Source organism: Sturnira hondurensis, unplaced genomic scaffold, assembly GCF_014824575.4.
Source record: "Sturnira hondurensis isolate 20B ecotype Veracruz unplaced genomic scaffold, ASM1482457v3 Scaffold0010128, whole genome shotgun sequence".
NCBI classification, from domain to species: domain Eukaryota; kingdom Metazoa; phylum Chordata; class Mammalia; order Chiroptera; family Phyllostomidae; genus Sturnira; species Sturnira hondurensis.
The window spans coordinates 15,120,036-15,137,388 of record NW_028082759.1 but is presented as its reverse complement, the minus strand read 5'-3'; the positions used below and the strand labels follow the sequence as shown (position 1 = coordinate 15,137,388).

Here is a 17,353-nt window from a genome sequence, read left to right as displayed (position 1 = left end):
AAAAAGGATAATTCTGTCGTATTAAAGGTAGTATCTATCAATGAAAAATTTAATGATTGGCTTCAAATCCACTTTTAATAACATAAAATATGTGACCTTTATTGTATTTTAAAGAAAATATAGTATGACACAAAATTTATTTTTAAAGCTACAATAACATGCTCAATACATACAAAAATGTAAAATGACTGATGCCTTTTCAATAAAGATACCAGACACAACATTCACTGACCAGAGAAAACAGAGAAGTGTTTAATGACTCGGTCCTGTTCCCAGGTCACCTTATTGAACGATACATCATGAAATCAATAGTTGTACATCTAGGAAATTTACCAATGGAGCTCTCCTCCACTGGAGTGTATATTTTAATCTGTCTCATGTGGGTGTCTCTTCCGTTTTGGTGATTGGCTAGAACAGCGATCTGTATCATGAATGTGCGAGTTGGCTTCTTATGATTATCAGTTAAGGGAACGTGAATCCAGCCACTTGGTTCCACCAATTCGAGTTGCTGCCAGGAAAAGAGAAGTCAGATTAGGTTTTCACCCAATGAACGTAACGTATTACAATGAACGCATTCTAAAGCTGACTCAGTTGTGCGTGCGTGGCGTCAGACAGTGCCAGGCTGCTCAGGGTGGTCACTCTCTAAGTTGTGCAAATGTCTAACTGCTGTGTCGTATACTAGTATAATACTGTATGTCAACTGTAATTTAAAAATGGCGAAAGTTTTAAATAGAAAAAAAAATAAAGTTGACTTAAAAACTGACCTCTTGCTCACTGAGAGAATGCCAACAGGATAGTAACTATTAACAGTTACTGGGCACTCAGACCACGGTCTGTTTTGCCAGGTGCTAAGCACGTGATACGTGCCATCTTGGTAGCCAGTCTTTGAGTCAGAGTCAGACATGTACATCAAATGTATACATCCAATCAAAGACCATGCTGATAACAAGCAGGTAAAGAATCTCACGTTTTTCTAACATATTTCATTTCAAGAAACATGCCTCCAAACTCATAAAACAATCAGATTCTCTATAAGTTGCAAACCCATATAACAACCAGATTCTACATAAATTATAAAGACATTAACAATAGAATATCGGTCATTACATATGCATCAAGCTAAGCTTTCTTTCTGAACACAGTTAATAAGTGATCTATTTATCTATTCCAGATGATGACATAAACCTAAAGTCTAGATTTTAAATGTTTTTCAATAAGAAATGCCAGATAATTTTTTTTAATTTTTATTTTAAATAAGAGTCCAAACTGTCCTTACTTAACAAGGAAAGGAAAATCGTATGTCAAAAGGTAAACCAAAGTTTCTACAAATTTTCCTAAAGTTATGAAGCAGTTTTAAAAAATACTGATTTTTGCCCTGGCTGGTGTAGCTCAGTGGATTGAGCACAGGCCTGTGAACCAAAGGATCGGGGTTTGAGTCCCAGTCAAGGCACATGCCTGGGTTGCAGGCCAGTTCCCAGCAGGGGACACATGAGAGGCAACCATATATTGATATTTCTCTCCCACTCTCCTTCCCTTCCCCTCTAAAGATAAATAAATAAAATCTTAAAAAAAACAACAATGATTTTTAAATTATCTTAATCACTGGACAAAAATGAACCACAGACATTACAACAGATACAGGTTTATCTTATCTACACAATCAAAGGGCAAGGAGTGTCAGAGACTCTAAACTTGGGGTCCCATGAGTTACCCCAGAAAAACAATGAAACGAATGCCACTGTGTCTTCTCCTGTTGCTCCCCTGCCCTTTTTTCTTCTCTTTTATTCTTTTCATAACTTAACTTCCTTTTCTTTCTTTCTTTATTCTTTCTTTCTTTCCATCTTTTCTATAAAGAAAGAGGTTAGGGAGAGATGGAGGAAGAGAACTATCACCTAAGGTAGCTGATGTTTAAGACTAAAGGATTTCCCGTTTAACTATAAAATAAGAATAACTGAATCTCTACCCCCATGGTGTTTTGATCAGTGAGATTTTATGAACTTCCATTAGCACTAACTCAAAATGAGCACAAAAGAGATGGGGTTTCTATCATTAACCTTTTATTCATTCGGGCCACGAACAGTCACTGAGTACACCCAAGCAGGCGTCGCTTCTGCCTGACCTGTGCACAGGGCTGTCAAACCCATGTTCACAGGGGGCCACATCGGCCTCGAGGTTGTCTTCACAGGGCCAAGTGTAATTTCAACTCCTTAACAGGGATACATTTATACAGTCCCAAAGTTATTTCGGTCCTTTGAAAGCAGCCTTGAGGTTGATGTGGCCCCAGTGAAAGTGAGTTTGACCCCCCTACTTGGAAAAACAGAGAAACACCTTTTTCTACAAGCTGGAAAAGGCGAGAAACAGTTCTCCTCAAGAAGCTCCAGGAAAGAGGGCACCTTGCTGCCACCTCGGTTTTATCTCACTTCTAGACTGTGAGATACCGAACGTGTGTTGTTTCAAGCCACTAAGTGTGAGGCATTTGGTTACAGCAGTGAGAGGAAATATTATAATCGATGTACATGGGAGTTCAGAGGAGGGAGAAAGCACCTTTGGTTGAAATAATCTTTTCCTCAGGTAAATGCACAATAATGAACAAAAAGTAAGACCAAGATTCTAAATTCAGCTCCTTACTAATACACTGTTTTTGACAAATTTAACCATTCTTTCTAACAGATGCACAGTTACTTTTAGAGTACTTACAATTTACATGCCTCAGTGCACAAAAACCTGTATAAAGATTTTAGAACATAAATGATTTTGCGCACAATATACACACAGAATTATAAATGTAGTAAATTATTCAATAACTACAATGAATCCCCGGTTTCTGTAGGACACATCATGAAGTTTACCGACCACGATCACTAAAAGCCCGTTACAAAGCGCGCAGAGCTGATAACGCCCCTCAGGCGGCTTCCCCATGGACCACACTGCCCAGGGTCATAAACACCAACTCTCGCATCTGCCTCGCTTCTATTTTACCCAGTTTAAAATTCCCATAGTAATCTCTAAAAAGTTATTAAAAACTTATTTCATAGTTATAAAAACCTCAAGTACACACAGTATGTATACATTTAATTTTTTGTAAATGGTTAATTAAAAGATTAACATATTTTAAGCAAAAAATTATATTATTTTTATATTTTAAACAGAAAATTAACAAAAGGCCGAAATTTCGCAAAAATAACTTTGTTGTTTTTTTCTCCCATTTCTGGTTTGGACCTCAGTAAATGAAAATTTCACCACCATTAAGATACAGTTTTTTGCCCTGGCCAGTATGGCTCAGCTGGTTGGAGTGTGGTCCCATAATCAAGACGTTGCACAGTCCAGTCCTGGTCAGGGCACACGCCTGGGCTGCCACCTCGAAGCCCAGTCCAGACGTGGGTGGGTGGGTGTGTGCCACCCCAGGTCTGGAGGGGACAGTCCCTGCTTGGGCACCGATCCCCGGGCCAAACGCATAACCGATTAATGCTTCTCTCTCGCATCGATGTTTCTCGCTCTCCCTTCCTCTCTAAAAACAATTTTAAAAAATGTTCTTGGGTGAGGACTTTAAAAAAAAGAAAATGTTTTTCTGTATTCCTCCTTGTTCTTTCTTTCTGCCATCCCCCACTTTTGGTTCCTTTCTCCATATAGTCACTCGCTTCAGAAGTTTGGGGTTTTCTTTAAATTTCTCACCTGCTAGTTACGGGCATCCCATTGGAATCTGAGTTTTGTCCCACCGCTAACGCCAGTCTTGTCCACGTCATCAGTGAGCCCCTCACCTTGCCACATCGGCTCCTTCTGGGAACAGTTCTCTGATACAGCTTCCTATTATGTTCTGGATTTTATCTAATAATGTGCCTGACCAAGACCTATCTCAGTTTTAAATGTTAAGGCTCTTAAAGCTTTATATAATATTGTAGTTTAAATATAATTTTGTATACAAAAATACATAACATAGTTTACTGAAGCTAGTAAATGTTGTAAATGACTAGAAAAATAACTGGTAACTCAGTAAAGGTCGATAAATTTAAAGATTAATAAAGTGAAGACTTATTAATGCTAAGCTAATAGGACACTTGAAATGGTCCTCTATAAACTATCCAGACCTGTGACTTCAAGTACCTCTAGTGGATATGTGTCGATGATTTAGAAGAGGATAAGGAGAGGTTCCTGTGGTGGTGTTTTTAAATAGATGAGGACTGACGTGATTTGTTCTGATCGTGACTTATTTAGAAAGGACCTCCTTCTAAATAAATCACATGTGTATCTCCTTCTCCATAGGCCATTTCTGAAGGGACCAGCGGGAGGAGAGCACAGACTTGGAGCTGATGCTCAACCCTGCTTGCCTCTTCAGCCTTATCTTGAATGGTCTTCCACCAACTTTCAGTTAAATAATCTGCAACAGTGTGAAAATAAATTTATACTATGAAGGAAGCCGATTCTGAAAATATTCCAAAGATCAAGAGATGACAAAGAGATTGTATACAAGTATGCAGAAAAAATTTAATTAACTGAAATTATATGAATTGCTTGGAAAAAAAGAACCCTGACTCCTACAGGTCACAGTTCTGAGAGAAACCTTCTCATGCTACCTATGGCAGCTTTGTAACTCGGCACCTTAGCTCAGCCTAAACTACACTTCCCAGGACTCCCTTCCTCACGTGTGTCTGGTGGGGGGTGGGGCACGAAATATTTTCAGACAAGACTGGGAGCACAGAAGTGAAGCAGCAGCCACACCTGTGGACTTCGAGCTCCAGCATCAGGCGTGCAAACAGCTTCACAGATTACTTAAGCAACTCTTCCTGGTGTAAGGTAAAATCCCCGTAACAAACCCCTTCTTACACACTGCCACTCCCCAGAATACACCCACCACGCCCCCGTGCTTTGCCTCTCTGCCTGAACCTCCGTGACACAATGCACAGTCGCTGAGCTGGACGTCAGAAAGGATGTTTCCAAGAAGAAAACGTGGAACCAAGGGAGTATATGTGACTGCCGCACAAGATATTTTATGAGTCTGTTAGAGAATTTGGGAATATATTAATACCTGATAACATTTTAGAAATTAGGGAAAAATGAGGCAACTGTTAACTACAGAAAAATAAGATTAGGTTTAAAAAGTAAATTTAAACATAGAACATGATGTAAGTCAAGTATAAATAATACTTATGTGGTTTGTAATAATGAAAATGTGCATAATGATTTCAGCAAACACCATGAAAAGCTACACTAGGAAAATGAAGATAAGGAAAGTACACTGGAAAAGAAATGAGATTTCAGAGCTAAATCTGATGTTTCATAGCCAGGTATCATGAGATCACATCTTTAAATACAGGTAGGTCCAGGCAGGCTATGCAGAATCGTACTTCTCCGTGACAGACACCTGTTCCATGTGTTACTTGGAAGGGAACGCAAGTAAGGCCGAAACAACTAAGGGCACTGCTCCTCAGGAGTGGGAGGGGATAGCGGAGAGGGGAGAAGGGCTGTTGTTACGGATGCTACTGCAGTCCTCCAGACTTTTAACCTGTGCACATGTTCTCCTGTAGCAAAAATATGTGTACATGATAAAAATATTTTTAAAAACGAAGGGAATTATCACAAAAAGTTAGAGCCATGGTCAACTCTAAGAGGTAGGAAAAGGACTGTGATGGGGAAGGGAAGAGGGTACACTTCCAGCTTCTGGGATGCTTGTAAAGTCCCACTTTACACTAAAAAGTTGCACACATGTAAAAACCGCACCCGTGTTTCATGGCCCATGGGGAAGAGGGGCTCTGAGCACCCAGAAGAAACAAGCGCACAGCCCCCAGCATGCAGTCACAGAACTCTGCATGCTGGGGGCGAGGCTTAGTCTCCTCCAAGTCCTTGATAGTCCAGGGAAATAAAGATCTGCTGTTAAATGGGCTCTAAAATAAATAAATGTGTATTTCCTTTACACTTCACACTAATTTGTTTTATCCTAGGGCAAATATGAAACAGAATTTGAATGTACAATACTATGAGAAAATCTTATGCACATTACACAAATTTAGACTTTTCATATGCATGAGTAATTCTTCAAGTATAGCAATTAAAAGGTACACTGTCATCCTATCACCATAAATTTTAATAGTAAATAAATTCTCAAAACAATGAGAGGTTAAAGATAGCCTCTAGGTGCACATTATAGGTGCACATACTTGCAACACATCTAAGGAAACAGGCTGTGTGACGGCATCTGCTGGACTACAAACCACTGAAAAATAGATGGAGGCGTCAGGAGTTTAAGATCTCAAAGAATAACTATAAAATACTTTTTCGATGTCATTTAACCACTAAGTAAATAACTGCTTATTTTAAAAGTCCAGTTGAAGCAGGATACCCAATTACCACTGTTTAAGAAGTTCAGTAGAGCAATGAAGCCTTTAAAAAATCTTCTCACAACCAAGCGTCCTTCAAAAGAACTGTTCAAAACTAACACAAGACTTACGAGGAGCGAGTGACAAGCTCAACAGATACATCTGATTAAGAGACATCTAAAGATTTTTGCTGCAAGGATATTACAATCCCATGGAAGCAATGAATAAAAAGCAGAATTCCAACTGCAATGCAATCCCAAATACATTTTTAAGGAGATGTGGAGCTCTTAAGGGCACTAGAAAGAAAAGTAATGGGAATTATTTAGAAGTGGATGGAAGAGACATCCATTAACAAGCTGACTCCATTCTGGCTTTATGGTTTTTCCTTTTTCTATGAAATAATCACAGTTAACAACAACTAACATGTTTGGAACAATTACTCTTTGCCACACACAGTATTAAGAGTTTTACATATACTGATTTTGTCCAGGCCTATGAAGCACACTATTTTCACCTTTATTTTATACCCACGAAATCTGAGACACAGAGAAGCTAATTTTCCAGGGTTCATAGTTAGGTGGCAGAGCAGAAACTCAAATCCCAGTAAGATGACTCCAAAGCCCATGCACTTGGATTTTATCAACTCAAAGATTTAAAGTGCCTCCAATAGTTACGTGTAGCTGAAACTCCCCAATCTCATGAGATTACACAGAAAAGTACACCAGGGGGGGCTTTTACAGCCTATAAAAACATCACCGGTGTTCAGGGCTTTGCTCCTTTCAGCTCCCACGTACTGAGCTGTTCCCAGAGGCCATGCTGCAACCACCCCAACACCGCGCCCCTAGCTCACAGCTGATGAGCCGGAAGTTCAGACAAGCTCTCCGACTTGCTGAGGGCTCCCTAGCCAGTGCGGGACGACGCCTGCCAAGACTCAGCACATCACAGTAATAAAGTATGTCTGTCCGAGACAAAAATATGACAAGAATGGTTTCTGACAGCAGTATAAGTGAACAAAACTGGCAATTCACAAAGCTGTAACGCTGTGCGTGCTCTGAAGAGCTACGGACCTGGGAGGGGACTGGGAAGGAAAGAAGGGGAAGTCTCATCAGCACACCTCCGTTTCCGACCAGACACGGGCCCAGAGGTAGAGCCGGACAGGAAGTACAGGAAGTGCGTGTGACGAACCAGGCAGAGGTGAAAACCTGACACGTACCTCCAGGTCTATTAAAAATTAAATGCAAACATCTCTCGGATTCTCAATAACAGGTTGTCAAAAGAGCTGCACTAACCACCCCCCCAACACACACACACACATTCTGCTCACAAGATCTGTGATTTCCACTGGTCCCATAACTCACATATATAACAAATTTTGTTTACCAAAGTACAAAAAGAACACCTCATCATCTACTTTTAAGTGTTTATCCAAATCTAAAACATCTGTCTTGAATAGTTAAGGTGGAATTATATAAAATGAATATTTTGGAGTAAGAAGTAATGAATTTTATTTATCATGAATTTTAAAGCACTAAACTAAGTCTACTACTTATTACTTAGATGTTATGAAGTCAGCCTTCATTGTGATGTAAATCACTATCATTTTGAGAGAAAAAATGTTGACTTGTTTCTTAACACTGCAATCAGTGACAACCGCGTAGAAAAAGCACGGACATTTCTGTTCCACTCACAAGCACCAACAAACAGCTCATCGGGGAGGTGGCAGTGTGCCAGGCTGCCCTGTGAGCAGTTGGGCCAGGTGGCATTCGGCAGGCACAGGCGTCCTGGGCCTTTACAACACTAGCATGTTAAGAAACTGATGCCTTTCCTTCCCTTTCCTGGAGGCACATGTTCCTGGAGGAACAAGTTTACCTCGTTCAGATGGCAATCTTTTCCATCCATAGGATGAAAGAAAGAAAGGCCAGGACTAATCAAGAGCGAACTGAGTGCATGTGAGAGATCAGCAAGCATCTCTGCCTACTGGACCGACTGCCCAAACGTGGCGACTGGTCCCACACAGACGGTCCGATCCCAGCGTTCCGGCAACCAGCAGAAACAATCATTAAACAGTCGATGAAATTATCACAAAATGCAAAAGTGCTTTTAACTGATTAGGAAACTCAGAGAAAAATTCAGAGGCAAACAAGTCTGAAATTCTCTCTCAATGAAAAATAGCTCAAGTGGGTAAAAATCTAGTTTCAGCAAAGATGCGTATAACTTCTGCAGAGAAAGTTTTAAGGAAAAAACAAATGATGTTGAATGACTCAAATAAACTCGAAGACTGGGCATCAACTTCCATCTCACCAAATTTAAACCTGAAGTTCCCTATTATCTGGTAAATATTTTTTCTTTTTGATATTTTATGGGACTGAATGAAAGGTCCAGCTTGCCCAAAACACGGGACTACGTTTTGCAAATTTGCTCTCTGTGTCTAATGTGATAACCAGCAGCAAAATAAGACTAAAAATGAATGAAGTAAATAAGATTAAAAGTAAAAAATTATCTAAGGATACATAATGTACTTTGTAATACCATCCTTGATTAATTATATAGGTTCAGTTGAAAAAAACTTACTAACTCAATCTTGTCAAGAAGCCATCATCAGATTTAAGTATCTGAATTTCAAGTGAAATACAGGAATTTTACGATATTTGTATATTCACCTAAAATAGACTTTAAAGGGCAAAATCAGTATTTAAATCAACTCTTCATATACAGATCTCAATAAAGCTCACTATTTCCCACCTTCAACACTTTATTATTTCGTTTAAAGTTTTTCATTATTTTTTACTGCAGAAACACACAGGCCTTTCTTTCCTCTACTTCCTGATGTGCCAGCGCCAATCACGTGATACACATCCACGCAGCTGCTCCTATAAACAGAAACCCTCACAGATGAAAACTAAAAGGACCAGCAAATGCCACACCGCACTCGGGAAACACAGAGTCTTTCTTCCGAGAGGAACTCCCAGTGGGAAGGCGCTGTGCGCGCCGCAGACACGGACGCTCACACGAGCACACGGCAGACAGCCCGGCAGGCGGCTTTCTGTGTTTTTTGGATTATGCTCTGGAGGTGCTGGCACAATGGAATTTCAATATCATAATTGCTTATTCCTCTGTATGTCTTTAAAAGAACAGGTACAGAAAAAATCAACTATGAAAATAACAAAACAAAATGTTTTTAATTCTTCCTTTCAAAGGATGTAATTTATAACCATTGCACAAATAGAGAAGAGCACAAAGGGGGGAATAAAGTAATGTTCCAAAGGTTCAGTTTACAAGGACCTCACACTAAGTTTTTTTTTCTCTCAGTAGAAACAGTATTATTTGCTAAAAATGCACTGGCTGCCAAGAGCCATGGTCCATCTAAAGCAAAATGCTTACGATGGAAACAGAGTGTTAATACAGAAAAAAGGGCAAGATTCAGCACACAGATTTCTGTGAAACCTACTTTAAAAAGAATAAAGTCTTGATTTTGATATCTTTTTGACTAAAAGTAACTGTAATAATAGATAAAATACTAATATCTATTGCACTGTATTGAAACAAAAGGATATAATCAAGTTTCAAACTTTCTAATTGAACCTTTTTTTTTTGGTAAGTTATTGGGAATTCAACACTAGTCTTGGTTCACATGACAGAACAATGAGAAAAGTTTCCGAATGGCTGAGCACTAACCCTCACGAGTGGGGAGAGCCAACTACAATACATTATATGGTGGCATAACCTGCCACCCACGTTGCTGAGAGAACAGCTTTCAAACACATGCACTGAGTTGTAAAACCACAAAATCCCTTATTACACATTGTCTTTCCTGCTCTAGGTGAACTATACCATCAGTTCTTTCCGTTATAAATCTTTTTTTATGACTATTTTTGAAGTCCACTTAACAACTTGATTGTCGTCTTATAATGTAAAAGATGCCTTTTTCAACAAAGAGAATGCAGCAGGAACGTTACGACCGCCCTTCTGCAGCGTTACAGTGAAGGCTGGTGTCTGCTGCACAATTTCTCTAGCTCCCTTTTAGGGACCTGTATCCCCCAGTGAGTTTTAAGTGAAAGTTTTTTTTTCTTTAAAGACCAAACCCTGATAGTGGTTCACTAAACTTCTTAAAGCATTTGAAAACATTTGTCTTCTTTAAGAAAGACTGATCTATTGCTCTGGGCGTTCTTTAATAAAATGCATGGTTTGCATCATTACCAAAAAAAGAGAGAGAAAGCGAATTGTCAAAATTTGTCAGGGAGTGACAGTTCCCTCTGTCTCTTCTAACATTTCTCCCTTCCCTACGCTGGCACCGATCCAAATCTCAAGCAACTTACCGACAAATAAACAAACAGCCATTTCAGATTCAAGGACCTACTGGTGCCTCGGGCAGTATTTGTCTTATATTAAGTGAAGCAAGACTGCAGGACGGCAACCGGGCTCCATCCTCATCACAGTGCTGTGCTGTGCCCTAGTGTGTTCTCACCTTCCAGCAAACAGCTCCCTGCACTAATATCCCAACCTATACAAAGGGGCCTGAGGCAGAGAACAAGGGAAAAATATAGCAAACCTAAAGGCACTACCTTTACAGAGATTCACAGAGATTTAAAATCTTTCCTAAAGCTATGTGTTTCTAACATTTTGCCTAATTACTTTCCCTCCAAAATTTTCCTCCCATAGGACTTTTACATTCCCTCCCCCAACTTCGCCCATCAAGACCCACCCCCACCCACATCTGCTAACAGAGTGTCCAGGACAGTCACAGGGCCGAGCAGTTTCTTCCAGGGTTTGCATCTGCAATGTTGTTGGCAAAGAGAATTGTATTTGTAAGTGTTTCTATCATACTGACAAGGTCAGTTAGCCCTGTGAACTATTGGTCTTTCTGCCTGATGGCGTGGTGAATTACTCAAGTGGGGCCGTTCATAACCTATAACTGAATGCAGCCAATTAACCTCAGAAATATGACAATGCTGGTGTCTAACAGGATTTCAAGTCTATCCTAACCGACCACAGCAGTGTCATTTCCCCCAAATTGGTGGTATATCATTTGACAGCAAAATGATAAATGTGTATTTGAAAAAATACACATTTGAAAAATGTGTATTTTTCTCAAATTGAATTAATTTGTAAGTTATGGTATACAAATTACATGGAGTAATTTCTATTTTATGGAAGTTTACCATAAATATGTTGAAGCTTTTAAAAACAACAGTCGGCTATTATACATAGATTTGCCTGTTATACAGCTACATAACGAATATGAGATGTAGTAACTATGTATGGTGCCAAATGAGTACTGGAAATATCAGGGGAAACACTGTGTAAAATATAATTGTCTAACCACTATGCTGTACACCTGAAACTAATACAAAGTAATACTGAATGTAAACTGTAATTGAAAAAAACCTGTTAAAACTGTTTTTAAACCTGCAATATGCAGTACCCCATGTTCTTAATCACGATTTCCCGGAGGGGCAGAAAGCGCTGCTACACTCCTAAAAACGAACGTGGAAATATACGTGCACTATGCTTCAAATATCTGAAAAATCTTTAAGTTGTCAATTATTATTTATATTTTTAAAAAAGACAGAGAATTTAGCCCTGGCTAGTGTGGCATAGTGGATTGAGTCCTGGCCTGCAAACCAAAGGGTTGCTGGTTGGATTCCCAGTCAGGGCTCATGCCTGCATTGCAGGCCAGGTCCCCAGTGGGGGCCATGTGAGAGGCAACCACACATTGATGTTTCTCTCCCTCTTTCTCCTTTCCTGCCCCTCTCTCTAAAAATAAATAGATAAAATCTTCTTTAAGAAGGAGCCAATCTGCATCAATTGAGTATTTACTGCAGGGCAGGCAATATGAGTCAGTACTCTGCATGCTGTATCTCACTGACTTGTCCCAGGAGTCCCGTGAAACGAGCATTACTTCCCTGTTCTTGTGTGAGGAACCTGCGGTTTCAAAGGGGTCGAATGTGCCCCCAAGTCTCTCACAGCTAACGAGGGACAAACAGAGGTCTGAAATCTGTGTAGCTTGCTAAATTATGGTCTCTCAACATCAGTGGGTCTAAAAAACGTGAGATAATCCCCAGTCGACTCTCGGGATCATCTTATAACAATTGGACCACAGACGGAGTACTGCTGAACTTGAAAACCATTCTGTAAGAGAATGATATTCAATTATTTACCCAGCAACAATTAGGGGATGAGCAAATGAGTATGTTTTGATAGCCATACAACTGCATGAACACTAAAGTTTTATTAACAGTAAGACAATACTCCGGTTTTTTCTTATCGGTTCCAAGTCAAGTGCACTCTCACGTATATGATCTTCCACAAACAGGCCTGTACGCTTATGTTACCTGCTCACACACACACAAACACACTCAGTTTCTAAGCCACAAGTACTGTCTATTATGCCAGGCCACAAAGAAATGAAAAGCTGCCTTAATACTATAGGTATCAAGGTATATCAATTTTTTGCAAATAAGAAATTTTTAAAAGATTTTTATTTATTTATTTTTAGAGAGGGGAAGGAAAGGAGAAAGAGAGGGAGAGAAACATCAATGTGTTAGAGATACTCTGACTGGCTGCCTTTCACACACACCGCCCCCCCCCCCCCCAAGATGGGGAGNAACGAGGGACAAACAGAGGTCTGAAATCTGTGTAGCTTGCTAAATTATGGTCTCTCAACATCAGTGGGTCTAAAAAACGTGAGATAATCCCCAGTCGACTCTCGGGATCATCTTATAACAATTGGACCACAGACGGAGTACTGCTGAACTTGAAAACCATTCTGTAAGAGAATGATATTCAATTATTTACCCAGCAACAATTAGGGGATGAGCAAATGAGTATGTTTTGATAGCCATACAACTGCATGAACACTAAAGTTTTATTAACAGTAAGACAATACTCCGGTTTTTTCTTATCGGTTCCAAGTCAAGTGCACTCTCACGTATATGATCTTCCACAAACGGGCCGTACGCTTATGTTACCTGCTCACACACACACAAACACACTCAGTTTCTAAGCCACAAGTACTGTCTATTATGCCAGGCCACAAAGAAATGTAAAGCTGCCTTAATACTATAGGTATCAAGGCATATCAATTTTTTGCAAATAAGAAATTTTTAAAAGATTTTTATTTATTTATTTTTGGAGAGGGGAAGGAAAGGAGAAAGAGAGGGAGAGAAACATCAATGTGTTAGAGATACCCTGACTGGCTGCCTTTCACACACACCCCCCACCCCCCAGATGGGGACCTGGCCTGCAACCCTAACTGGGAATTGAACCAGTGACCTTTCGGTCTGCAGGCTGGCACTCAATCCACTAGGACACACCTGCTAGGGCAAAAAGAAGAATTTAAAAAATACGTTGGCTAACTTCATATATTAATCTTTTTAAACTATTTGATCTAGTAAACCAACTTAACATACATTGTAGCAAAAACTGTGTTGTGATTACCTCTGTTTTTGCTTTCCGTTTTTCCAACAGAAGCAATTTCTTCAACTGTCAGGACAAAATACTCTAAAACCAACGTCTGTTAACAGGAGCATTTCCAAATCTCAGTGATTACTCTCACCCTCCCTGCTATGAGAGCCTTCAGACTGGCCAGGGTGACTCTCAGGACTTCACTCAGTGCTTGGAGGAAATGTTTATAAACATTTGTACAACTAGGATAGAGCTTTTTGAAAAAATAATGGCCCAGCTAAAAGTCACTGCAGTTAAGATATGCATAAATAACAATTTTTAAGGCTCCCACTTATATCCCTATTCTATAAAGTTATTACTATTAATACTGTATTAGTTTAAAAGAACATATCCTGCAGAGAAAGCATTTGGGCTAACAAATAGAATTCAGAGCCATCAATATTAAGTCAGCTTTGCTATATTTTAAATTAATCAAATAAAAAAATACTATAAGCACAAAAAACTCAAGAATGGAGCCCAAAACCAAAGGAGTGTCCAAGTCAGTGACCTATTACCTTGTTAAGTAAAAAGAGATCTAGTATTTTGACACAGTGGGTCAACATGTGACCAAGTAGATTTCTTGCTATTAACTGGGTCATATCAGAAAGATTAAAACTGTCCATCCAAAAGCCACAAATAGTATGTCATGTATGCTATAGTTCAAAGGATTAAATCCATATATTTAATCCAATGCCAATGGAAATTTTATTAAAATAAAAAACAAATAACTAGAAAATCCACATAAGATATATGCTCTGTATAGTTTTGGACAATTGATACTGAAATTCCAAATATCAGCATCAACGTGTTTAAACCACTCCCTGCTTCTACCCAACAGTGAGAAATCGGATCCAAAACGACTATGTACTATTAAGAGAACATGCCTTAATAAAGAGAGGACACGTTTATCCCGTGCATGTTGACCTTATGAAGTTATGTGTGAGGATAAAGCAAGCAGCACAAACTGAAGAGAAAGGGAGTATGGAAGGATATAAACTCACACTGACTGAAAAACCTACTATGTATGGGTATATTACAGATGTTTTCACACATCTTATCTCATTCAATTTTCACAACTACCCAAACAAGATGGCCATTTTGATTCTCACTTTTTAAGTGAATAAACAGGGCCTCAGAACACACAGAGAAACTTGCCCTGTATCACTAAATAAAGACTTGGTAGATTCCAACTCTGCCCTAACAGACCCAAAACCCACAATGACAGCAACATGTTGCAAAGACAATCTAGAAACATGTTCCTTCCTCTGGCTCAGGTCTCATCCTTCTGTCCCACTCTGAATATGATATTTAAAACTCAGAATGCAGATTATGACACAGACTGGATTTCTGCCCGTAAGCCAAGGTCAGAGAACTCCGCGTTCAGGGTGGGTCCGGCCCGACCCGAGGGGAGTGGCAGCGCAGTTCAAATGGCTGCAGCCCCAGGTTAAATGGAGTTCAATGAGTCCTGATGATTCCGTGCTGACAGTCCCGGTCTCAGTCAACAGAAACCGTTCAAATTTGAACTCCTTTGACAATTTGCCTTAGACAATCTGCTTTCAACCTAGAGAAAGTCTTCATATGAAAAGTGTTTTTAAAGACAGGAGCACCTCCCAATCAATGCCTTTCACTGATTTTCTCAGGGAGATAATAAAATTTCAAAATGAATAAAGCTAACGTTTAACTAGATTTTACAGATTAGCTGAGAAAAAGTTTGCCTTTTTGTCCTTTGAGCACCTGAAATGTGCATCGGCTGCTTACATACCAAGGCAGAAGCAAAGGCAGGCAGAGATTTCTTCTCCTTCCTCAGTTGTTCTTATTCCTTAAAGTGCCTTCCATATCATATCATACTGAGCTTTTCACCTCTGGGGCCACGAAAAGGGGCAAGTTATGAGTCTCCATTCCTCACACCCCTCTGGTCATTATCTTTTCTACAGCAACACCCTTATGAGCTCTCTTTGGGCTTTTCCGATACCACAGCACACGTCACGCTAAAGGTGCACACGACAGAAGAGGCATAGCACAGACGCTCACCGACACGGCGCACACCTGTGGGGCTCGATGCTGAGCGTGGTTCACAGGGAAGCAGCTTGGTGGGGCCGCACTGGCTGCCTGGGGCGCACCCTGCCCCTGTAAATCTCTCTGCCAAAGAAACCCTGAACCCTATTTTTGCTTTTCACCTTTTTTCCTAAAAGTAAAAATCCTCTTTGGATTTCTTTTACCTAGTGAAAACAGGTAATAAAGTAGGTCTTTCATGAGAGTAAAGTGGCATGACACATACTTTCACAAAGCAAGGAATACCTGTATTTTCATTTTAAAAAAAAAGACTTCAGTTTTAGATTCAGCAAAATTGAGAGGCAGGCACAGATTCCCCACATACCTCCTGCCCCACACAAGCAAAGCCATCATCAACATCCCCCGGCAGAGAGGAATATCTACTACAACCAATGACTCTACATTGATGCATCCTCACCCAGAGTCCAGGGTTTACATAGAGTTTGCTCTTGGTGTTGTATGACTCACAGGTTTGGGCAACGATATATGACACGAATGTACCACTAACATACAGAGTGTTTGCAATGGCCTAAAAGTCCTCTGTGCACTGCCCGTTCATCCTTTCCAAACACCCCAACTCCGGGCAAGCCCTGATCTAAGCTGTCTTCATAGTTTTACCATTTCCAAAATGACACATGGCTGGAATTACACAGTATGTAGCCTTTTCAGAGTGGCTTCTTTCACTTGTGACATGCATTTAAGGTTCTTCTGTGCCTTTCCAGAACTTGGCAGCCCATTTATTTTCAACAGTGAATGACTACCACTGTCCGGATGGACCAAATGTATGCGCCAAAAGTGTCAGCATTACAAGTATCAATCACTTTTCAATAGAATAAACTTCAAAAGTAAAAAATTTTTAAGTATACTTCGAAAATCTATAGTCAAAATCTATCCCGTCACTCACCAGCCCATTTCCTCAGCTACACACTTCAATTTTTCTTAACAATGCAAAGAAATGTTTTGATAACTTGTAATTTAATGTGCTCTTAAGGGAAAAAATGAAGGGAGGTGTACTGCACACTGATACCCCACTGTACCCCTGACTTCCAGTGTGACACTGGACAGCTCACCTAGCCCCTCTGTGCAGTGGGCTTGCACACAACGAGAAGTTGCTAACTGGTAGCCCTTGGCCACATCTAACCTGTGAACATACCAAATGTTACCAGTATGTTTTAAAAACTGGGAATTTCCCATTCAGATCTGCATTACTGATTTCCCTCTAAAAAGTGTAACTGGCAACAATGGACCTACGTTCCCACGTGCAACAAAGGCTCACAGTGCACAGCAGCTGCCCCTTCCAGAAGGCAGGAGCTCGCGGTGTCACGTTACCTCTACATCCCTCTCAGTTCTGACCTCACCTTAAAAGGTAGCCAGGTAGCAAAAAGCTCATGGGGCCTAAGTCTCCACTTCACTTGAATGTAAGGATAGTGGTTACACCTGACCACCACTGAGTTCAGGGAGACAACATGAAACAGTGAGCGGTGCTGGCTTAGCTCAGTGACGCGCAAGTAGAAAGGGCTCAATAAGTAACAAGAAGCACAGATAGT

At 40.1% G+C, this 17,353-nt stretch overlaps 1 protein-coding gene across 1 annotated transcript in view; it reads right to left on the bottom strand.

Annotated features, from left to right (window-relative positions):
* Nucleotides 1-228: 228 nt before the first annotated feature.
* The window catches only part of ANAPC10 (anaphase promoting complex subunit 10), a 42,003-nt gene continuing 24,878 nt past the window's right edge, over nt 229-17,353 (bottom strand). Inside the window, exon 5 of the mRNA XM_037058461.1 lies at nt 229-508. Coding sequence (XP_036914356.1) covers nt 278-508 — 231 coding nt within the window. The 3' untranslated portion in view covers nt 229-277. The remainder of the gene's footprint in view (nt 509-17,353) is intronic.